The 25,612-nt window shown below is 42.6% G+C and overlaps 1 protein-coding gene across 6 annotated transcripts in view; it reads left to right on the top strand.

Annotated features, from left to right (window-relative positions):
• BCL11A (BCL11 transcription factor A) overlaps nt 1-25,612 on the top strand; it is a 110,539-nt gene that overhangs the window by 24,626 nt on the left and 60,301 nt on the right. The window contains exon 2 of one of the 6 annotated variants that reach the window (XM_090050025.1): nt 2,764-2,800. The exons of the other annotated variants lie outside the window; for them this stretch is intronic. Within the exon in view, the coding sequence (XP_089906151.1) occupies nt 2,764-2,800 (37 nt within the window). The remainder of the gene's footprint in view (nt 1-2,763; nt 2,801-25,612) is intronic. 6 annotated transcript variants of the gene reach the window in all.

The raw sequence follows: 25,612 nt of genomic DNA, 5'->3' as shown, positions 1-25,612 counted from the left end.
TCTAGTTCAAACTGATTGAAATGTCGACTAAAAATCAATGTTGTTGACTAGTGATAATTTACAGTTTTCTTGGTGCTAAGTAGTTCCACGCTTAAGAATGAGTTTGCTGTGCAGAGATTAGTGCAGAGAGTTCTGTATGCCACATTGAATCAGATGCATTATAGGTCAGCCCTTTATTTGTTTCATCATGACTTTTACACAGTTGTCATGTAATTTATGGCTGCTTTCACGTTGTCAAACATTTTCATTGCAGCTTCTTCTTAACATACTCCTGACACAAACACGGCTGCTTTAAAGAGACTGTATTGTTTCATAATCTGAGAGGAGGACTATAAAACATCAAATTACACTATCTTCAGGCTAATCTAAATGCACTACAGATTGAAATCAGAGCTCATTTGTCCCTGATGCAAATTATTAAGTTCTAATTATAAATATCCATTTAATTACCCCATACATTTTTATTCTGCAGACCCTTCTCAGCAATTCTGTCTGAGATACAGTAGATGTATAGGAGAAAATCTGCAGTAATTAATGTGCATTTCCTAAATAATAAAGAACAAACATGAGCTACTTTGTTTATGGAAGACATAGCCGCACACACATTTTTAGCTATCCGTGTTGTGGCATCAGGCACTGAATGCTAATTTAAAAGTAAACTGAAAAGGCAGAAATTGAAAGTTTGATGTTTTTTCCATGTTGAAAAGGCCCGATCCTGTAAAGACTGGTTCAGTTAGGTAATCCTTACTCTCGCCAGTAATTCCACTCATTACATGATTGGCTGATGGTTACTTACATGAGTAAGGCTTTCAGTATTAAGCCCAGTATTTTGGAACAGAGACAATAGATTACAAATGGGCATATTATTTATGCTAAAAGCTTCACAAACCAACATGGTCACTATCTGTTATTACAGTGAAGCAAATATCTGTTTTCTGTTTGTGTTTTAGAAGCTTTTAAGCTTAGTACTGAACACTGTACTGGCAAGTTAAAAATCTTCACTTGAAAGGTAGTTTTTCTTTCTCCTCTTTCTCCTCCTTTTGTACACTTGTTAACCCAAAATTTTGTAGTATTGTCTGCAGAGAGTAGCATGCATTAAGCTCTACAATTGAAAGTGAACACCTTTCATTGGTTCATCCTTTCACCTTAAGCATAATCTGTACCATCACTTGAAACAGAATTTCTGAGTTTAATAAGATCAAATATTTATAACTGGAGAAAAAGTTTCATGTATATAACTGTGTGTGTACACCTTTTCTCACATGATATATTTCTAAGATACATATATGTGTCTGTTTACACACACATGGATATATATGCACAATGGATACATGGCTTTATTGCTTATTTTCTCAAAAGATTTTATCTGTTTTAACCAGAGGAGGCATCATTAGGTTTTTCTGATGAATCTGTGTCTGCAGGATTTGTGCAATTTTAATGTTTGCTGGAATTATATTAGCAGGCCCAAGGTGCTGTTGAAAGTCAAACAGTGCTTTATTTAGCACTTACGTAGGTCAAATCTTAAACCCACTTTTTTGGAGGAAGGCTGCGTCAGGGTTGTATCAAGTCCATGGAAGGCTACTGAAGCTCAGTTGTCAAGTAGCTGCTACAGCCCTTTCCCTGGCCCCCAGCATCTCAGACTGGAAGATCTGTGTAGCAGGAAATCCTCTGGCTAGACCCCTCCATACTACACGGATGCCTTATATTCCCTGAGTGCTGATGCCTGTTGAAGTCAGTGGGAGTTTTGCCTGCATATGGACTTTAGGATCACAGCCTGCAGCCAGACTGTGTAAAATGCATTTAGCCTGTAGTGCAGGGATGCACCTCATCAGAAGCACCAGGAGGTATTTTGGAAGGCTGGCACATCAGTGGAATGGAGCCATGCTGTAGTCTCCTCCCTGCTCCTCCCCATCCTCTGGGGAGCCTTGTGCCCCAAGGGAAGTAGGGAGGAGCTGTGGCTGGACTCTTATGAGTGCAGAGATTGGAATTTTGCCCAGCCCTTACACAGGCCAAGCAAAGGGGTGTGGAGGCTCCTTATTCTCTCTTCATTGCTGCACAGCCACGTAAATTGCCTGCAAGCGTGTTTAACAGGGATGATTCTCATCTGTCAACACAGGGAGTGGGAAAAAGCAACAGCATAAGTACAGAACAAGAATAGTTAAGGCAAATTCTGCTCCATGTTGCCCTAGCATAAAAATCCAGAGTGACTCCACTACTCCACGTACTCTATAGACATACTGGAGGAAGTGAGATCAGAATTAGGTTTGTTCTTGTCTGTTTTTAGATGGACAATCCAACATCCATTGAAGTCAGGGGAAAAAAAACTTAAAGGAAATTATTCACCTCAAACATGAATTAAATTGATGCCTGCCAAAAACCTCTTTATAGCAAAGTATGTGTGCATGTATTCACACATATATTCATGTGTGTATACTCAACATACACACTGAAGTTTCACTGAAGTCAGTGGTCAGTGGTCAGCAATTATTACCAGGTTCAAATTCACATCTTTGTGCTTGTTAATAATTTATGGGAAAAAGAATATTTTTATGATATCTGTTATCATCAGTTTAAGTGTGTTTTGAATTTTTTAGTTTTACATATCTACTACAGTAAATCACAATTTTCTTTTCTTTAGACGCTTGATTAACTTGATCTTATTTTGTTTTTAAAACTATGAGTGCTTGCAGTAGTGTCCTGAATTCTCCGGTAGCTTTATCCCGTAACATCGTGACTGCTTGTATCTTAAACTTTGTTTTACAGTCCCAGCCAGAAGACAGTAGGAAGAAAATTATAAAAGGTATGAAACAATGTTTCTAGAAGGCAAGGATTTTTTTTTTTTATAACTGTCTCCCAAATAGAAATTTTTTCTCTTAGTTTTTCTGAAGGTTATATATTTTGGAATGAATTGAGTCGGCGTTTCTTTTTTAACTTGTATCCCTGTTATTGTGCTGCTTTGAGACATAATGCTTTTTATTGTAGTACCTTCATAGTTCAGTCAACATACAGATAATTGTCTGTCTGAGATTTTACATCCTATCACATCCATTGTAAAGAAAGTTAAAATACTAAGCAGTCTAGTAGCCAGATAATGGACAGAGCATGTAGTACACAAGTAAATGCTTAAATTCTTATACAATATGTTATTACATGAACAGTCAAACATAGATAAAATTCTGGTCCTGAATAGAAAACAACCTGTGTATTCAAGGATGAGGCTTAGGATTTCACAGCATAATATTCTTTCTCTGTCTCTTCATATTATCTTTATTATTATTATTACTATTATCATTATTGTATCATGCAATCAGCCATTGTATTGTTAATGTATGGTAGGGTCTTCCTGCTAGGACAGCCTTGGCTTGCTAATGGGGTCAGTCATGTCACAATGTGATATATGGATTATGTTTACCATGGCATATTTTGTTTGCAAGCTAGGCTGTGAGAGTGGAGCAGATGATAAATGAAGATACCCTATAGTTTCACACTAGTTCCTGTGGTCGCAAGTCTCCAAAAACAATAAAGAGCTTCTCATAATGGAAATATATTTACAGGCATATAATTGACTTAAAGTTTTAGATATATGGTTGAAGTTTAAGATGTGATAGTCCATTACTTCAGTGTTTTGCTTAAAGCTTTTATTTGACCCAGATAAATTATTTAGGATCTGTTGTGAAAACCTTGGTAAATGTATGAACCTTCCATCCAGTTAAGTAATTTGCCTGGCTGGTATATTGGTCGATTTTTCATCTGCTAGCCCCTGTGTGGCATTCGAATCTTCATCACTGGAATTCATAGGAATGTGCATGTATGTGTATGTGCATGTATATATACATATAATATTTATAAGTATTCCAGTGAGGAATACATGCAAAATATTTTCTTAATATACATTTAAAATACTTATTTGCTCCCCAAAAATCATCATTGTTTTCATGTAGCACTTCCTCAGTCTGTAGAGTGAATAGCAAATGTAAACATGGTCCTGCCATTAAAACAATCACTGAGATAATACAGTTTGTGAAAATGCTTATTCAAATAATCAAGCCCTATACAAGGAGATGATACGGCAAATCTGGTAGTAGTAACTTATTCCTAAGATACTGTAATGCAAAGGATCAAGAATTAACAGCTCCTTGATGAATTGGTGTTCTCTTAACTGTACACTGAGCGCTTTGCTCTGGTCCCTCAGTGGCTGCTGCACTTGTGGTAGTACTCCTGTGTTCTTCACAGAAGTATGCTTAGATCTGTCTCCTTTGGATCCCTCTTTCTCCACCCCCCATGCATCTAGTTACATGGACTACAGTAATTTGTACACAGTTACTTATTGCTTATTCCATCTCCTGAAAGATATTAAGTCCAACAAGCTTTTACCCACTGAGTCTATAGAGAAAACGGCTAGGCAATTTTTGTTTCAATCTACACGTCTCTCTGGAGCACTAGTTCCAGAGACTGATCAATAGGTTTTATTGTAGACCTCACTGTCTCTAAAAGCATTGTGACCTTATCCCGTCTAAAAATAGTATTTGCTCTTGCTGCCTACAGAACCTTGACCTGTGAAAACCCATTTGGAACATAACTGACACATCCAGTCAGCTGTATATCCAAGACATGCTCTGCACAGAGCAAATTCTGTGCAGAACTGTCCAGCTATGGGAGAGCACACACTTATAGTACTTGGAAGGAAAATAACCCAAAATGAGCACTACTTTTGCACCTTGATAGGAGCTGTAGGGGAGCTGAGGGGCAGGGGTGGTGGACAGTGAGAAGGAGCAGGCCGCCATTCTCCCATTCCATCCCTAAACACTTGGAAACTGATCATTTGGAGATCCTGTTATATTGTACCCCTCTGACTGAAGCCAGTGTGAGCAGAAGGAACTCAGCATCTCCAAATAATCTGCCTCTTATGACAAGAGTTATACTGAGCCCAAACAAAAGTTCATGCTAGTGCAGTATCCCAACCTTTTTTTCTTCATTGTTTTTGTCATTTATATTGGAATAGTTATTGAACTCTAACAGCTTTGAAAAGTGCGATCCTCAGAAAAAAAAGTGCAAAAAGCTTTACTGTACCCTGTAAGAACTGACAAAAAATCCTGAAATGTTCTCTCAAGTTAAAACCAGTTTTTTACTAATCACTAGTGGGTTGTTCCCTTTAATTAAGGGTGTTTTGGGCTACAGTGAGATGCAGGTTTTGGGGAGGAGTTTATCAGGGATGCTGATGAACTGATGACCCACTGAAGCATACTGCTAACTTAGGTTACTTATGGCATACGGAAAAATCCAGTGATAAAGAAGAACATATTTTACATATGCATCACCTGGAGGATAACATCTGCTATCATGGGTTGTTGGTATTTTCAGTGCAAATGAACTGAAACTAGGGAAGGATAATTTCAGAAAGAGGAAAAATACACACAGGAAAGCAGTCTCATGAAGGGTTAAGCAGCATGCCTTGTAAGAAAGGTCTAGCGCACAGCCTCCAAAAGATGAAAAGGAACGAGAGCTATGATTGCAGAGCTGTAAAAGGTGGCATTTTGTTCTCCTGTTAACAAAAGCCAGGACTATTGTTGCCTCCTGGCTTGAAAGAGAGGTCACTGGTGGTATTAGTGCTGCTAATCACATAAGAGACCAGGTGGGCTTGGTCTTCGTGCTGTATCTACTGCCTAAGAAGCTGTGACTGGCCACACCGATCTGTTCCCATATACAGGTTCCTCTTTGGTTACACAAAATGTCTGCTCTTGCTCTCTTAATGCATAAGCTATTATTAGCAAGTGTCACTTAGTTATCTGAGAGTGGCACTTTTAGCGGCCATCTAAGTGCCTGACATTTGGGTTTACAGCAGATTAAATTAAATTTTAGTCTGGTTTGGCTTTACGGAAAGTAGACAATAGGAGCAGCTGCGGTGGAAGTGTAATATAGCACCAACAAGTACAGGGTGCCATGACTGGTGCTCTTCCCCACCCGCCTTCTCCTAGTGCCCGTTTGGGGGTTCTGAGTATGCAGGTGACTATTTTGCGATTAGGTACCTGACAGCATGTTCTCACTGCCATGCTGTCCTAATCTACCCACCGCTCTACCCTGCCTCCCCCCCCAGTCCCTGGTCACTCAGAGTGTTTGTTCTGACCACTGGCTTTTAGATCCTGGAAATGATTGGTTGGCAAATGCACGTTCAAAATCAGTGCTGATCTTTTCCATTATGACATTAGCTTGTCTGCACAAATGGTTTAAAGCAAGGCCTGGGATTAATATTATTCACTTATTGATTGATTCATTGATTTGTAAGTGCATCCATCCCTTCAGCAGCTAAGCAGATTTTGTTAATTTTTAGAAAAACACAGAAAATGTATACCTGAGAGAAAATTCTGTTTAAATATTTCCTGTCCTTAAAAACAGATAAGCTAAAAGCTTGTCCATCTGATGCTGACCTCAAATTTGGACACTGGTGGATTGCTCCAAAGGTCATGACCTCACTACTGAGAGCACTCTACTGCTGGGCTCAGAGCAGTCATCATTAGGGACTGATAGTAAAGGCAGTGCTGTTGGACATTTCAGTCAAACATGAATTCCTGTGGTAGGGTCCACAGGAGAGAAATAGAGGTAGTCAGGGTCTCAGGGCCAAGACATAGATGGAAATATGACATTATGTGGAAAACTTTACTGGTGTCCACTGCTTGAAGGACATCGTTAGACATTAAATGGGAATACCATCTCCCTGTTTAAAGCCAGATTGATAGGGGTCAAAGACACCTCACAAGATCAAGATGCAAATGGATCTGTTCCAAAACTGCTTTCTCAATAACCTTCCTCAAGAATGAAAGGTTAGAGACTGGCTGATAACTGGCAAGGCTGTTAATGTCAAGAGATATTTTTCTTTTCAGCAAGATGGTACTGTTCCAGGCTGGCTGGCACCTTGCCTTCCTGGAGTGAAGCAGTAGATAGTAATGGGACAACACCTGACATGGTGGCCTTCACCAGGCAGGAGTGTAGGAGTCAAGTCTGAGGTGGCAGAACACAACTTCTGAATGCATTTCACTAAGTGAAACTAGGTGAAACTGCCTGAAAAAAGCAGACAAATGAAGTAATTTATCAGTGAAAAAACAGTTGTCACCTATATTATTGGCATCCTTTTTATTGCTTCTGATCTGATAAGTAAGCTTGTTAGGATTTAAGCAACAGTCATGTTCCTTCCATACCCTTATGTTGTTTTGTATACATGAAGGGCTGTGTGGCACCATCTCATCAGAAGAAAAAGTCAGAGAAGATATAAAAAACTGGTTTTCTCTGTAGCGTGTCACCAGCACGAGTTACAGCCCAGTCTGCTCTGGAAGTGTATGAATGCATCTTATCATACCTACCAGGGGCAAAGTTAAAAAATACATAGGTACAGGCTAAAAAAACAGTGGTTCATGCAGGTCCTCCTCAGTCCCTTGACTGGTGTGACTACTCAGGCAGAAGTGGATCATTCAGTACACAGACATATGTCTCATAGTCAGAACTTTTACTGTAACAGACAGCATGTAATGGTGAAGCATTTTTATATGCTCACAACATATACAGAGCCAGCTAATCACAAATTATTGCTGTCTAGGGTAGCCTTACCTTCTGATCTGTTCTTGTAAGCGCTGCTGTTTTATACTGATATTCTTCAGAGGAATTTACTTCCTCCTGACTCCTCCTGTTTCTACCAAACCATGGCCCTTGGTTCAGTAGCTGCTGTCAACACTCCATCTATGTCTTTCCATAATCTTAGACTGATTGAACACCAGGTTCCTCTCTCACACTGGCTCTCAGCATTTTCAGACTCAAGGCACCCCTCATCAGACTTGAGGTGCCTCTTAGTTTTCACTCATTTTTTGACTCCAGAAAAATAATAGAGCAAGTCTTTTGTTGCAGAGAAACCAGAAAGACCAGAACAGGGTAGAATGTTTTTAGTACAAATTAATTCCTATTTGTAATCTCTGGGTTTATGTTATAAATCATATTTGCATACCTACCACTACTAACACTGAATAGCACCCTGCAGCACCCTTGAAAGGAATTCAAGGCACCCTAGTTAAGAATCATTGCTCTATCACAAAATGCTGTGATTAGACTTTCAGTATGTATTGCAGTAGAGGGCTGCATTACATGCTGTGCACTGAAGGGGAGTATGGCCAGACAATTATATATGGGTCTATGTCACTGCAGGAAGATGTGATTTGAACATTAATGCAAAGGATTGTTTGGGTCAAGACTCCAGGGCCTTGATTCACCAAGCGGCAAGTGGCAACCTCAGAGATCCAACTGAACACTCCTCAGTTAGGACTGCTGCAAATTGGAGTCGGTGGGGTGGGGTGTGGGTTCTGTTTTAATTCTAAATGTTTAGGGTAAGGTCCTTTATGCTAGCAGAGGATTAGGTTTAGCCAGAGTCCAGTTCCTCAATGCTTTCTACTACCTCTGGTACGCTCCCAGCCAACTCAGTATGCCCCCACCTCTTGTGTAGGGGAAATTCTGCACATGGTATTTCTGGCCTGTGTAAGACCACAGAAAATGGCTCCAGTAGCCTGGAAGTGATCTGACCCTTGGCTTCTGTTCCTGGTTTGCCACTGGATCACTGTGTGATTTGGATGTGCCAGTTAAGAAATCCGTGTGAAGTTTGCCTAACTAAGAATTTTAAGATTTGGTCTGTAGTTTCACTATGTCTCAGTTTGCTTATATGGAAAGTAGATGTTATACAGAATTAAGAGCTGATGAATTTTATTTTTTTTGGTGAATAGCAAGTTTGCTGAAAGATGTGTTATCAATGAAGTCATTGAATTATTTTGGCCAAGATATTAGAAAGAAGAATTTTGAAAATGGTTTTGTTTCAACATTTTTGAAGCAAAAGGTTTCAGCTATTTATTTTTTAAATGGGATTTTTCATTTAAAAATTGCCGTACTTTTTAAAAAGAAGGCTATAACTGGGTTAAATAACTTGAAAATGAAATGAAATGCTTTCTTTGCTTTAGTTTGAATGAAATGTTTTGTTCAACCTTAAACAAAATTGTTCACTTTCTCATTTTGCCAACAATCTGAAAAAAATGATTCTGCTTCAACTCCAAATGAATTTTTTCCCCTAATTATTCAGTTCAGGAACTGAACTGAAAAAATCCATTATGTACCCTGCTCTATAATACGTACTTTACTTCATAAGAACGTTGTTAGGTTTAAATTATTAATAACTGTAAAGCACCTTGACAGCATCAGATGAAAGATGCTATCTAGTTGCATTATTATAATTTTATTTGGGGTTGTATCCAGATCAGTTGTTCTGTATAGATTTGTGTGGCTTCTTATATGGATTTACATGCGCATATATGTGTATGCATGTGTGTCCATGCACACAAACACATACAAACACACACTGTTGGTTAGGTAGAGATGTGTTTGTTCCTCACTGCCAACATAAGTTTTGCACAGGTACTGTGTAGAAAATATTCCTCAAAACTGATCACGTAGACCAAAAAAAAAAAAAAAGGATTTGTTTACATTTGTTTGAAACGATGTGCGTATTAGTGGTATTTTGTGACTTGTAAAGTTGAGAGAGGGATTTTTAAAACAGTGCCCAACTCTGGCTTAACCCTGGTGCTATTGAAATCAGTGTTAAGAATCCAGTTTTGAGTGCTTTTGAATAAAGCACACTTGATGTCTATATTATCTGAAAAAAACCCATGTATTTGTTTTGCTTTTAGGAGCATGAATGCCTTGAATTTATTAAAAGAACTCCAAAACCCAATTTTTGACACCAAGAGTCTAGAATTTACATTATTAATTAGTACCACAATATGCAAAAAATCTAGTTTACATATCCAAATACTGCTTTGCATAATTCACACCTCATGTCTGGTGAGAAAAAAGAAGCATTTCCTTCAATTAATAAAACAAGTAAGAACATTTTTAAAAAAATGTTGGAATTGGGGAGATTGGCTTGTCTTCATGTTTTATTATAATTAGTATTTGCTCTTGCTATTGTTGCAGTCTAATTTTATAATTTATTTGTTAGAAACTGGCAGCATCTGTTAACTTGTAGAACAGTCATTATGATGTGACATAATGAGTTTGGACCAGAATGGCACCTTACTTTTGAAGTTGTCCCACTTATTACAACAGTGCTTCCCACAGAGTAATATGTTATTTAGTGGCCTCGTCTACACATGTGCTTAACTACAGAGTAGACTCATTAGCTTCAGAGTAAAGTGTCACTGTTTACATGTACAGTGGTATTAGGTCTCAGTAATCTAATTAATGCCACAGTAAGATAGTACTGTTGGGGACAAGACTATCTTACATTGGGGCAATTTACTGAGATTAAACAAATGTGTAGATGCTGACTGCAAGTGTAAATTGTGCTTGCTCAGCCCATCCAGCTGGGGGCCAGACTCTTGCCTGCCTCCTAGACACAGAGCTCTGCATTTTGAGTACTCTCGTGCCCCAGTCAGCCCTTCTGCTGCCCAGCGCAGCCACTCGGAACCTGGGGCTGACCTTTTGTTCTTCCTGCCAGCTTGGGCTTGCTCTGCCTGTGCTCAAATTGCTGTTGTCGTGGGCGCATGTGTAGATGCTATGCCTGGAAGTAGTTTACTCTGGCTCAGACTGCTCCAGAGTTTATTGTACATGTAGTTGGACCCAGTATGAGTAAGAATATAAGAATTTTACAGTAAGCGATTATTTTTCCTGTTAGGGTCTGGTCGTGGGGCTGTTACTCATTTTGGTAAGTACTTACGCACCAGAGTAGAACCATTGCCTTAATAGGACTATTTGCATGAGTGGGTGCTTAGGCATATAAGTAGGGGTTGCACAATTTAACCCCAATTGCTAATTTTAATTAAAGATATTTTCTTGTATAAGTATTGAAGGAGAAGCTGAAAGCTGTGTGACAGGTAAGAGAATACAGCCAGGTCCAGGCAGTATCCACTCTGAGTTTTAAAACTGATATAAGAGATATAGGTCTTCATTCTCTTTCCTTGACTAGCCATATTAACAGCAGAAAAACATAATTTTTTGAGCCACTTGAATAAAATAATTGACTGTCAATATCAAGAACTACAAAACTGTGTAGGGAACAAGTTAGAACATACCTTAACAAAATCTTACAACAAAGAGCTACTCAAACACACCCTTGAGTCTAGTGAGCTGTAAATTGAACTTCAGTTCAAATGAAAGACTTTTATGTTTTGTGTACATTTTTGTATCTACTCAGAGTGATTCAATATCCCACACGGTGTGACTTTAAGTCACTAAAAGAATCAGCAAGCACCATACTCAGCACTGAGATCAGTGGTTTATATCCCTATGTGGCAAACTGACTTTAGTCAGAAAGGATTCAGCGGAGTCCCACTTAACTTTCTTGTTCAGTTGTATTATTTTTTAAAGTTTATAGAGGTTAGACAGGACCTGAGCCACCTTTCAGTCAGTATTTTCCACACAGGGAAGAAACAAAGAGAGAGAACCTTTTACTCTGCTGTGCGAGCGTAATGATCTTTCTGTAAGAAGCTCCACACCCATTTCTTCCTACAGGTTAGAGACACATTTTTGGCACAGTGCAAAATAAGCGTTCTAACATGTTTGTAATCTGCAGCTTTCACATCTTGAAAAGTCTGATGTTGTGGCTTTGGCTGTATGCATATATTTCAAGGTGTAGCACCCGAATAGTATAAAATATAGAACATAAGTAAAAAGCAGTGACATGCATTAAATACGTTGATTCTAGTCTGCTATGTATTGATTTTTATGCCCTTTGGTAATGCTTTTCATTTTCATCCTATTATATTAGCTACTTTTGGAAGATTCCTAGGTATTTACCATTGTAATATGAAGTTCTTTCTGATACTTTGTGAATTCTTAATTGCTACAAACTGGGTGCATCTAAATTAGACCCTTTACTGCACATTAGACTAATGTGCATGGAACTTACTGCGCAGTAAGTTAGGCTAATGCATGGTTTGCTAGCACCAAGAAATGCAGGTAATAGATTAACTGCACATTAGCTACTGTGCAAGTAGCGCATGTATAGATGCTGATTGGGAACAATTTGCTCCTGGCCAGCCTAGGCAGCAGAGGGCCGCGGGGGGGTTGGGGTGGAGGGGAGGTGTTCGCAGCTCTGGGATGGAGCTTTGGATCACAGCCCAGCTCAGCAGTACACCCCAGTGTTAGCTTGGGGTGATGCTCCGTGGATGAGTTGCAGCAGCGCCCTGAGCTGTCCCCTTGCTTTGCTTGCTGAGAGGATGGGAGAGTTCTCTGTCTCCAGTCCCAGTGCTGCTCAGCTCCCGGTTCCCCCCAGTAGAGCTTCCCTGTCCCCTCAGTCCTGCCGGTACTCACACAGTACACACCCCAGTCAGCTTCTGCTCCCCGCCCATGTCTGGGGGAGCTGGCAGCTGAGCAGCACCAGGACCAGGGGAGCTGCTGTGGGGTAAGCAGTGCTGGGACTGGGGGGTGCTGTGGCAGGGTAAGCAGCACCAGGATCTCCCCCTGGTCCTGGTGCTGCTTACTTCCCTGTTGACTGCCCATGGTCCCACTGCTGCATAGACCCCCACTGTGACTCCTGGTGCTGCTCAGCTCCTGGGGTTCCCCCTAGGCATGAGTGAGGAGTGGGAGCTGAATGGGGCATGTGCTGCATGGGCAGCAGCAGGGCTAAGGGGGTGGGGAAACTGTGTCCCCAGCTTGGCACTGTGGGGACAGTCAGCGGGAGAAGCTGGGAGCTGAGTAGTGCTGGGACTGGGGACAGAGAGTCCCCCAATGCCTTCAGCAGGCAAAGTGAGGGGAGAACTCAGGGTGCTGCTGCTGGCATTGCCCCAAGCCAACACCACTGATCCAGGCTGCTATCCTGGGATCCATGTGGCTGGGAGCTGTCCCCTACTCTGAGAAAGCTCCCCCCTGCTCCCGGAGCCCAGGCCTGACCTCTGTGCTCTCTGCTGGCTTGGGCTGGCATGAGGGGAGCCTGGAGCTACTCCTGGTTGCTGCAGGCGGCAGAGCAGGGCAGAGGGTCAGGAGCAGCCCTGCACTCAACTGGTCCCGTTGGCTGCATCCAGATGAGTGTGGACATGCAGTATGTGGCACTGCAGAGCTGCCAACAGTGTCAGACACCGCATATTCAGGCAAGGTCCGTGCTGCTATGCTGAAGCACAGGGGTGTTTTTTGATCCCAGAACATTCCATGGTCAAAAAAACCCAAGCCAAAAAAAGTGAGAAGGTGCACAGGCAATGCACGCAACCCAAAACAGGAGCATGGCTGGCCAGAGCCATATTCTGGTTGCCGGGCAGGCTCCCAGCTGCAGGAGCACTGTGGCTGCAGCTCCTTGAGGCCCCCAGGACCTCAGGTAAGGCTGCTGGGGCCATCACAGTTGCTGGCCCCAGCCACCCCTACCCCACCCAGGGTAACCTGCCATGCGCCAGTGTGCATGGCACAAGTGTTCCTTGGGGACAAGTAACAGCAGCGCGAGGTGCACCGTTGTAACTTGTCCCTGGGGAAACAAGTGGCTGCACTCATCTGGACGCAGCCATTGGGAGCAAATTTGCTTCTGGTGTGGGTGCATGTGTTTCCAGGCGCAGTTTACTGTGCCTTATTTTAATGCATAGTAACCTTAAGGCACATTAATTGCATGTGTAGACTCACCCGATGTGCATAGACCTTGCTGTTTTAACTGAAACACCATTAATTCTTTGTTTTCTAGTGGGCATATACTTACATGAATCATGATGGACCTTAGCCAGGATCCACTGAAGTCAATGGAAGTCTTTCCTTTAACTGAAATGGGATTTGGATCAGGTTATGAATTACAGCTCTGTCCCTTGTCTATTTTATTAAAGCATGACACTTGCAAATTTTCTTCTCTGCCTGGCATTAATTACCACATCCCGTGATCAACAGGCCTCATTTTAGCATCTCTAAGTGTTGTTATATTGTTGCTGACATTGGCACCACCCACTTGACTTCAGTGATGCTTACTGCTGTTGATAAATAGGTGGGAATATAGCTCTGGGAGGTATTACACAACTATGGTAGAGTTCAGATGTTGTGAGTTCTAGTTCTGGCTCCATAATCTTTCTTGTGGTTTATATTTTATTTAAATAGATTTTCTTTTGGAGGAACCCTTTCCCCACTATTGTTTTGTTGTTCTGGGAGGAGAGCAAGATGGATTATCTCTCTCTTGTTATGGGAAGAGCTAGCATTTACCTTTGGTCCTTTTGCTCCGTAGTGGCTGTGCGGGGGTTAGAGCATTTTAGACATTTCCCGAAATGTCAGCATTAGGAGCACCATTACAGAGACACTAGAGGAATGATCAGAATGAAGGGGCAGAAGAAATTAGCAGCTAGAAAGCTACAAACAGCAAGTCATCTACTAAGAATAATCAAGGCTTGTTGTTGGGAGCCAGTTCATCCTCCAGTCCATGTCTGTGATGTGTATAAATAAGGATAATAAAAAGTGAGGCTTTATTAGGCCTGTATGATATAAAAGGTACATTTAGATCCAAAGTGTAGCACTGGCTGTTGTAAAATCAGACAGATGATGACATAAATATGTTGCTACTCAAACAATGATGACAGCCACGCTGCTTGGTTGTTAATAGGCCAAATTCTGCTCTTGGCTATGTCAGTGTTATCCTTTTTTTGAAATGGGAAGATTGCGCAGCTTTTGTTGATCTCTAGCAAAACAAAGATTTGTAGGCAAGGAAGGCCAGATTTGATGAAGGTATCTTTGTATTTCTCAGCATGACCTGCACAATTGGAGTTGCATGCTTAATCATAGTATCAAATGCATGTAAGTGTATCTCTTCCATGTTCAGCAGTGAAGGAAGAGGAGGAAATGATGAAGAATATGCTATGAAAATTGTTTCATGGGATTCAATTTGCCCTTATACTAGAATGAGTGATGATGTGCTTAGAACCAAAAATGTGTGCTGCTCCTGCTTATCTGACCCTATGAAAATAGTCACCGTCTTTTTGTTTCTCTGGAGAACTAAGAAAATGGCAGCATATGACAGAATTGCCAGCCAGGCCTGCAGGATAAAGCAGTAATTAGCAAAGCTTTTAAAAGGGAAATCTCCACATTGGGAAAACATTATAACGGATCATATTTAGCATGTCTCTTGACAGTTTTGCTGCTTACCCATTTCTTTTTTCCCTGCAAAGCTGAGTGAGTGATGTAACAGGCATGTCTTCCATGTGATATCATGACCAAGGCTGAATTGCCAAAGGACAGGAGCGAAGATGAAGTGGTACTAAAGATCAGGCATTCATTCTTTGTGCATGTGAAAGAATATGAGAGAGGTGATGTGGAGCAGGAAGCTGAGTGTCTCCCCAGCAGCCCAACTGTCTGCTGGAGCTGCTTGGTAGCACTTTCTTGTGAAAATCCTCTGGAGGTCGTCTTCCTTGTTTCTTGTTCTGAATACCATAGTATCCTAGAGAGGTAGGGCTAGAAGGGCCTTCAGAAGTCATATAGTCCAACCCCCTGGACTGGATCATTCTTATCCAAGATATCCTATACTAATCCATTGTCTAAACTCCAGAGGTATTTTTCACCCTCATAGGTATAAGTTTAAATTTTGGTATCTGGGGCAGTGCTGGGAGTGGGGGTATATACCTTTTTGGTACAAGCTCCCTCAGCATTGGTTGTGGCAGTGGTGCAGTTCCCTGGGGGGGCTTCTATTCTGGTGCCCCATCTTAATTGGCATCTGGGTCTGGTGACCTAATTGCTTTCCCCTTCCAGCTGCCCCTCCCCCCCACCAAGTTATGTTACTGGTTACCCTGTTCTTTGATTTTTTCCTTCCACTTGCTTCTCTTGCTGGAGTTCAAAATTTTCTTGTTTTGGCCTTTGAGATCCTGCATAACTGTCTCCCCTAACAATTTTGTTTTTGCATGAAAGCCATTGCCAATCCTTCTACTCCACTAGTGATACCAGCCTTGACACCTGTTTGTGTGCTTCTGCTACAGGCACTCTGCATTTTCTTCCACCCCATCCTGGTCTAGGAAGCCATTTCTCTGTTTACCTTTAAAACTATTCTGTAGACCCACTTCATCCATAGTTCATAAAAAGCTAACTGGCTGAGTAAGAGAGATGTGGGTTGGCTCCATCTTTATTGTATGACACATACATCATGGTAGTGGAACATATGACCAAAAGAAGCCATAGTAATTTTTAATAAATGTTATACCTCTTCTACCAGCAGTTTGTTCATTTGGTTGACTCTGGGACAATGGATCTTTCTTATATATTTGAAACAGGGGTGACTGGTGCCTCTTAAGTCTGTGGGGGCACGATTTGTGGGCGGTCCCAGGAGCGGGCCAAAAGCACCATATCTACTCCTATATTTTTGTTCTGTGGCTTAGTGTCCCCTTCCCCCCCTCCCAACATGCCACCGGCCCGCGCAGCAAAAAAACCTTCCCTGTTCTGAGCAGTGCAGAGTTGGGAGCCAATCTCGGGGGGGGGGGTGTCCCCCCGCACACAGTAAATGCTGTTGAAGTACAATTATTAATCAATAATATTAATGAATTAGTAAATATTTAAGGACTTGCTTGAAAAGCTCAGATCCATGGTTTTATATTTACCTGGCTATAAAAGCACAGTGCATGTACCATAGACCACAAAACTTAACTTCTTTTCTCAAGATAAGAAAAAAATAGGTCCCCCCCATTCTCTGTTTTTGTTTATGTATGCCCAGATATGTAGGCACACCCAGAATTTATAAAGTAAGGGCTCAGCACACAGCTTTTGGATCAATGGAAGCATCTATATGCTGAATATTTGGATATCTGGCCACTTCAATTAGGGTCCTAACTATTTGGGAGCCAACTTCTTTGGAATTCTGACCCTCAATCTGGAGAGATTGTATCTGGCATGCAAATGTCAGTGAGCATCTGCTTAGCACCTGGGCTAGGGACAGACATTCAAAAAGCCGGAGCCTGAAATGATTCAATCTTTGCAGCTTAGTCTAACCTGCGTAGATTCAATCAGTTTTGCAAGTGAATCGACATTCACATTTGACTCGGGAAATGCAGGCACATGCCTGCAGTGACTCAGGTCAGAGGCCAGGGAGTGCTAGAGCAAGTCCTTGGCTAGAGGGAAACTAAGCTGCAGGGGGGCATGGCCAGGCCGGGGCAGGCCTGAATATGACTTGTTAGGGGTTTAAACCCCAACCCTAGCCTGCAGGGACCCCAGCAGGGTCTGCCTGCAGGGGGAGTGGGAAAAACAGCCCTTGTCAGGGGTTTCCAGGCCCCGCCCCCACCCCCACCCCCACTTGCTTTTTGGCTGGCGGCAGGAGCGGGGGCAGAGTTTAATCTCCCATTGCTGGGGGGGCGTGGCACGGTGCGGTGTGGGCACCAATAGGCTCCGCTTGTGCACCTGGGGCCATGGGGTGCCCCCAGGGGCTGGAGGTCAGCTCTCGCTACCTTCTACATCTAGCTCTATGCAGGCAGCCACAGTGTATAAGTGGGTTGCAGCCACAGCATGGCTCCCTGCCCCCTTCCTATCCCAGAGTTGGCAGCGGTGGCAACTATTATAGCTAATGAACTATTCCAGTGGGTGCATGTGAAGCACCTGTCACCCACTGCCTGCTTGCAGTGGTGTCAGGCACTTGGGGTGGACTGTTGCAGGCCATGGGTGTGGGCAGTGGTGGAGGGAGGGAATGGGCTGCTGTAGCCCAGTCCAGGCTGGCCCTGTGGCCCAGGGCCCTAAGCAATTACTGGCCTGTGGCAGCCTGCCGTGAGCACCCAGCGCCTCTGCAAGTAGGCGGCGGGTGACAGGTGCCTCACCTCTGCCCACCACGATGGTTCCCTCAGCTGCCGCTGCAAGGAGAGGGAGGGGTGGGCTGCTGCGGTCCAGTAGCTGCCTAAGTCCTGGGGTCACGGGGCTGGGCTGGGCTGCGATGGTCCATTGCCTCCTCCTACCACTGCCCATGCCTCTGGCCTGCAAAAGCCTGCCCTGAGCCCCTGCCCTGTGGCTGAGGAAACCAGCCTGGTACACAGCCCCGGGTCACGAGCAGAGCCTATTGGTGCCTGCAGTGTGCCCCCTTGCAATGGGAGATTAAATCCCTGATTCCCCTCAGGCTGCTGGGGTCTAGCCCCACCCTGCTTCTGCTGGAGCAGCAAAGGGTGTGGGGGCTGGGGGTGCCTAGCAAGGGCTGCTGCTGCCTTGCCAGGCAGACCCAGCAGTACTCCAGATCAGGGTTTCACATCCCCACCCTTTTCTTAGCCAGCCAGAGCAGTGATAGTGCTCTGGCTGGGGAGGAGAGGGGCAGGGCCAACTCTGCTTGGCTGTAACAGACAGCCTAGCCCAGCCCAGGGCTGCAGAGCATGCTGGGGTGCTGGGGACTCTGGTTTAACTTAAACCAAGAAGGGGTCTGAGACAAAAATTGCATAAACCAGTTTGACTCAAATCAGTTCAGTCTGATACCAGGTTTATCTTAAACTAGTTTTGGCCATTTTGAACCTGGTTCATGTGCACTGAACGTATGCTCTATTACAGGTTTAAACCAATTTCAGATCTCTTAAACTGGTTTATGTGTAACTTCTGTCCCTAGCCCTGCAGAAGCCAGAGAAAAAGGGGCCAGTGGAATGTTGGGATAATAGTCTCACATCTGGATCCATGAATAGGAAACTTTAGATCCACATGTAAGACCTGGCCCATGTCAGCATCTGGGGCTTCACCTGAACATTCCAGAATATTAGGAAGGTTTGGACTCATACCAAGACTCTGCAGATTTCTTTGCCCAGAAGCCCAGAGTAGGATTTTTCTGCAGAATAGGGACTCAGACTGGGTACCCTTTCACACATGAAACTATTGTCTTGAGTGAGAATTACATGCAGAGGGAGGTTACAGGGCTGGGTCTTTTTTTTAATTACACATTTGTTTTGAACCCCACTTGGGAGGTGTAGCACATTATGTCAAGGAATTTGCCAGCCTGATGGAACTCTGTACTGTTGTTCCAGCAACTTAAGTTCTGAGTTGATATTCTCTCTTTTCTGAGCTGGCAGATCATAAGGGTGGTGGAGGGAACAGTAGAACTTACAGCTTCATTGCAAGGCTGGGCAAAGAGAGATCTGAGGTCTAGTCTTGGTTCTTGTTTTTAGACTTTGGGTAGATCAAAACAATTCATTTTCTGTGAAATAGGGAAGATTCAACTTTTCTCACTAGGGCATCATTCACTAATCTGTATAAATGGGTCTGAGATCCTTGAATGGAAGGCAGTTTAGAAATAGTGTACTAACTGTGGCATGTTTATCCTGAGAGGGTATATCTCTCAAGTAGCAACTCTGTAAGACAACTGAGCAGCACTGAGGAGGCTTGTCCACTTGTCCCCTCCTGTGAGAGTAGCATTTCTTTTGTGGAGCTGGAGAGTGGGAAAAGAGGACCATCAAAGCAAGGACAAGGCAAGAGCACATCTGGGATGGAGGCAGGGAGTGTTTGGGAGAGAACTCTAGTAGTAATTTCTGCTCACTAAATAGTATGAATCATCAGTGTTTGTGTAAACTATAGTAACAGTTTAGACAAAACCAGAGGAATGTTTGCTCCCTAAGCAGTATAGAATGATAAGCATTTGCCTAGATTGGGATTTGAAGGTGTGCTGTTAGAAGCTGTTAGCTAACATTTGCTAAAGCAAATCTAACATAGACCGAGTGGAAGCCAGCCAGCATGTGCTAAAGCATATTCTGCCTTGTCCACAGCAGCTTTCTTAATATGTGATATGTAACCCATTCTAACAATGCATCTTTAAATCCTAGTCAGGAAGACAGACAATAAAAGGTCAGAGTTTAAAAGAGAGCGTGTGGATCTTCCTTTACTTGGCTCAGACTGATGTAGTTTTCCCCCTTTTTTTTCTTGGTGTGAATCCTTTGATATCTGAGCAGGGAAATCCTCCCTTATCAGGAAACTCCACCTCCTCTTATCTCATGCTCCTAAAATGCTTAACCATCCTCTTGAATTTCGTTCTTTCACACCAGTTTTGATTTGGAAGCTGTTGCATATTCCTGAATGTTCTGTTCTGTCCTACTGTCCCACCCAGTGGGTCCAGTGAGGCCCAACGACGTAAAGAAGAGGCTCACTTTACATAAACACCCCACAGATAATCAGTCTTGTTGGGATTTATATTTTCTCCCATTTATTCAGGACTTCATGAACTGAATGATCTGCCATGAGAGGCCAAGCCAATACATTTCCTTAAATTGAGAGTATTGAAGGTGCCCTGGTAGATTCCAGCAGAAGGCTGGGTATTGCCAAAACGTGAACGCAGACTGAGAAACGTGTACTGTATTTTCCAATAGCTGTTTGGTGAATAGACACATATTTAGGTCAGACCAGTCCTCTTATGGAACAGTGAAGAAGCAACTGGCAAGGAGCTATGCTAAGGGACAAGCCACTGTTTGGGGAACAAGCAGAGCAGGGAAGTAGTCATAGCAGGAGCTCAAGGCTGTGGATACAGATGAAATGCAGGTGACCATAAGAGACATGGGGATGGATAAGTACAGCAGTTGTATTACTGTCTGCCATCTTTCTCACCACTGGATACTCTCCATCACTGCTTGAAGGGACTGTGTGACAAGTTTACTGTTACTCGTTGCTAGTAACTAGGTTGTGTGATCTGCAGAATAAGTTACGTGCAAGCACACTCAGTGTATCATATCTGTGTTTATTATGTCCTAGCCCAGAAAAGAAGGCTTCTGAGTCTAGCCACTCACTCTGTGGTGCAAAGAGCTTCTTCTGTGCCAGAGGACTGGTAGGAATTGACTCCTCTTAGGTGCGGCTCTCAGGTTCAGTAAGGATAATTCCCTGTGGAAGCAACCTACTGATATAGGAGCAACCATGTAAAAAGTGTGGGGCTAACAGAGTGAGAATGCTGTACTCCTGCAGTGGTACTGACAGGTAAGTCACCAAGACAGCCAGACATAGGGGTGGAATGTTTCTTACCCTTTTTGACCATGTCGCCCAGCCCTCCTAGTTATTGACATACAAGTCTTCTAACACTGAGGCCCATTATTTAATTAACTAGCCAATTGCCCGTCATGAATGACAGATTTAAAATAACAAAAGAGTGTTTACATGGCCACCTGCCCCACCCTTCTGGGCCAGCCATTAAAAACACTCTGTGCCACTGCTGCCTTCTTTCCCCACTGCTCAGGGGAGGAGGTGGGCGGGGGAAGGGAGCCCTCTGGTGGGGCTTCTCCCTGCCTCCTCTCTCTTCCCCACTTCCCTCTGTCCCCATCGCCTCCCCCTCTCTGCCAGCTGTTGGGTGTGTGCGCGGCTGCCTCCACCTCCTTCCCACCTGGGCCTATGAAGCCAGTTGCTGCCCCACCTCTTGGCAGCAAAAGCATTACGGACAGACAGGCAGACCGACTAAGCCCCTTATTATATTAGAATGACTAAGTTAGATGAAGTTTTTTTCTTAACTTCAGTGTAATGCACTTTAGTAATATCTGCTCACTTGCCTCATTTATGACAATAAGCAAATACAAAGGTAAAAAGAGGAAATGCTCCTCTCTCTGGACGAAGCTATCACATACTTGAAGTGGTTTGGTTTGAAATCTCTCTGCAAAACCCCTGATCAGTTAGCTCTGGAGACCAAAGACTTTCTTCTGCTCTTGTCTCTTTCCATGGAAGATTAGATCGCTATACTGGTCCTTTCTGTAGTTTCTATTCACAGAGGACCTGGTTCTCCTTTCCCATGACTGGTTTTACAGCTGATGTGACCCCATCAATTTCAATGATGCTACACCTGGCTTATACCTGCACAAGGGACAGGAGAGCCAAGCCCGATACTTCCTGTAAGTGTTGTCAACATCAGTGAATCTCTTTGTGAGACATTAATTTGGATCAGCTGGAAACTTTGGGAAAAGTTATTTTAATAGTGGTGTCACATTTCGTTTGTTCAGCATCCAGGAAAGTCAACAAGAGACGTGTGGTAAAACTCTGTGTCACCTTACTTGGTGTGGATCAAGTGGATTTACATCAGCCTAAGTTCTGGCCCTGGGAAACCACCACTTAAAGTTAGGTGGGAATGGCTGAATTTTCTGCCTTATGCTGTTAAAGTGTCTCTTCTAATATACTGGCTTTTTGTCATTCACATTACTGCTTCCTCTTCTCTTGCCTCTAATACACACACAGCATGCACAGGGCTCAGAAAAAGAATTAATGATACTTTTTCAGTAATGTCTCATAGGACTTTGCATGCTACTTCTATGCTGCTGCATTCCCAACTTATTATGGCTTGGAAAATAGCTTGACTGTGAGAAGATTATGTTCATGAAATCGTGCAACGTGTAAGGAAATGGTATCATTAATAGTATAGTTTATGTAGATTGTAACACTTCAAGCTTTCAGTTTCAACCCAGGTAGGAGCTCCGTTAACTTAAAATAACAAAAAGGGAACTGTCAGAATCAGAGCAAAATATTAGCATTATGAAACATAGTAACAGGTAGCCATTAGCACTTTATGTCTGCATAAATAGTGTCTTTAAGTGTTTTATTGGTAACAGAACAGAGGAGAAGTACAGAAAATGGCATTAGTTTTCAAACTGTCATGTTCTTTTACTTCCAACTTTTTATTGTTATGGTTTATCACAGACCATATCTTCACTGGATCGTATTGAGTGCAAGGGTGGAGAAGTGTCATGGCTTTGAAAACACATTGTTTTCCAGAGAGAGCGAGAGAGAGAGAGAGAGATTGGTGGGGAAAGAGGCTGGCAGACTTATGGGAAGGTGTTTGAATAGAAAGTGTGTATAAGGACTGGATTATTTTCCTACTGCTCTTTTCTACTGCACTTGAAGTATGCTCCATGTGCCTGATTTCAAAAGAAGTTCTGAAGACATAGTGTATAGGAAAATATGGATATAGCATGCATAAGTGTGCAGCTAGCATGGAGTTCACATATGAGCATGAGAAAAGAGTCTTTCTGGCTGATGCATCTTGGCTGTATCAAAATACTGCTGAGATCAGCTTTGATTTCCATTGATGTTTTGCTGGTCACCATTTTACTAAGCAGGGATAGTAGTCACAGCTAAGTGGTGGCACAGGGGAGGGTGGACACAAAGTCAAATGTCTTGATGGTGTCAGTAATGACCATTCTTTTAACCTCCCACTGTTTTTATTTTCACAGTCATACCTTTATTTCTGCATGTGGTACATTCTGCGGTAATGACATGACAGCATTCAGCCAGTGTTGATTAGCTTGTAGTATACCATCAGGTTTGGATGTAGTTAGTGCCTTTCAGAGATAACTTGTGTCTTTGGATTATTGATTTACCTGCAGGTCCTGCTGCCAGGTCAGGTGGCTAAGGGACATATATACATACAGGTAAGCTGGGAAATACAAGTGTTTCAGCACCCACCCAAATCTTCCATAAAGCACTTTTCAGATAAAACACTGTTCAAAGAATGAATGTTCATCTTGCTCCTTAGTATGCCTCTTAATATCCCAGAAAAAAGGTGGCAGAAGCATTGCATGTGCATCGACAAGCTGTATGAGAACTCACATGGGGATGGTAGTTTGATGGGAGGATTGCTGTGGAGATTACCATTCTTACTGCTGCATGCAGGAGTAAAAGTGGGGTGATCGCAGAGGATAAATTAGAACTAATCCTCAGAAAGTTAAGTTGCACCCTCCTTGTTTGAACATGTTCTGAATACTTATTGAACTTTAGAGAGAAACACCTGTCCAGCTTATTTTTCTCTTTTTTCTTGCTTTTTGGAATTGTACATCTCTGTTGTCTAAGGAAACAGGAGACAAGGTGAAAAAGGGAATGGCAAGATACTAAATACACTACGTGCCTTTATTTACCATACTGTTGCTTACAAAAGTTGTTACTAAAGCTGGACAACATTTTACATTCGATAAATGACGAGCCATGTTCTAATTCTTATATTTTATTTCTAAGGACACATTTGTTGTTCTTGGAAGATTATTTGATACTGCACACTTGATAGGCTGTATGGAATTCTTGGTAAAGGAAATAGATGAGGTTGGGGTGGGTAATGGGATACAGAGGTCTTCAGCCATTGATCCCTTATTTAAATTAGAACAGTAGTGACCAACTATCATTACCATCCAGTGATCTGTGTGAAATGAACTAGGGATCAGAACAGGGGTATCCACATCCGAACTTGAGCAGAGACACAAAGGATTTCAGTGGACATGGAAAGTCTTCCTTAGGAGAAATTCCTATTGGGGTCAGCATTTGTAGTGCAGTGTCTGGATGCTTGTACTGTTGCAGCCCCCTTCAGGGGAAAAATTTAGGAATTTTCACAGAAGTGGTATCAGTCTGTCACCTTCTATGAACAGTAAATCTCCCTAAAAAGAAGATGGAACAAATTTTGTCCTGGGAAATGACTTGCCATAACAATGCTAGTCTACAAGATTAATGCATACCCTTTGGTAGTTGAGGATGATGTTTTTTTGTTTCCTTGGATTCTGTTACAAATGTTCTAAATCTACCCTAAGTTAGAAAGAATCCTTTCTGAGTCATCAGAGGCTGTGAGGACAGAGCAGAAAGGATCAGGCAGAGCTTGGTGGGTTAGGTTGAAAGCAGCAGTAGCCGGACCATGCCGAAGCTCAGAAGACTAAAATGTCTCCCAAACCACTTGGACTTGGTGATTTTTCTGAGCAGCACAAAGATTGGACATGGGTTTTCCCCTCTCTTTTCCCCCATTTAACTTCATAAAAATGCATGGAGAAGTTTTAGAAGATCCTAAGCATCCCATTGCTGTGAAAGTGAAGGACTTCTAAAATGTGTGCCTTCAGTGGCTGTTACATAACCTTACAGTTGCATTCCTTTAAAAATGTGTGTTATGGATGTTTGTCTCTCAGCAACTGGCAGCCCTTCTTGTTTGTGTAAATGTCAGATTCTATGTAGTTATTGACTGCACTGCTGGGCCTACGTGTCTCACCACTGTAGAGAAGTTGGCCTCGGGCAGTGTACTGTGTAATGAAGCCTTTCTTCCGACTCCTCATGCCGATCAGGCTCTTTCTGCATTCTAAGACTGTGTGTAGATGAACATGAGTTTCCTCCTATTTTTTATTTATATAACTTTTTTGGGAGACAACCCTCGGGCAGTCAGCATTTTACGTTGGTTCTTCATGATGAATAACTACTTAGCTGTTGCTCAACTACTTTTGTTTGTGAAATAAAGGGCATCAAACGCCGCAACACTAGAGATTTTCAGGTTTATTGTGATTTCTTTTTGTATGTGGGCCTGTGCGTGCATGTCCTGCTCAGTTAGAAGCAATATTCATAACTATCTAAGAGCAAATACCAATAACCAGATCACTTGAAAGCTTCAGAAATCTGCGAGAGTTTATAACATATGTCATCAGTGCCTTGCTTGCTTGCTTTCACTTTGCTTTAGAAAATGTAATAATAACCCATGGTAATTATTCCATAGCATGCTATCCTTTGTTACGAGAGTACTGAATTACTGTGAAAAATGTCTCCTGTACGTTGCTCTCTAGTTTTAACAGTCTGTTTGTTTGTTTGCTTTTTCCCTTCTGCTCTGGTGCAGCGTGGAAGACAATTTCCGCATTTTTAACATATGCTTTAGAATGGCTTAAATCTTACAAGACAGTACGGAGAGTTTCCACCTGGACAGCTAGAGGTCTTTAGACAGCCCTGTAGA

Source organism: Crocodylus siamensis, chromosome 1 (genome assembly GCF_052110815.1).
Source record: "Crocodylus siamensis isolate JL-2025a chromosome 1, ASM5211081v1, whole genome shotgun sequence".
NCBI classification, from domain to species: Eukaryota; Metazoa; Chordata; order Crocodylia; family Crocodylidae; genus Crocodylus; species Crocodylus siamensis.
The sequence above is the reverse complement of the archived record's forward strand: the minus strand, read 5'-3'. Positions and strand labels throughout refer to the sequence as shown.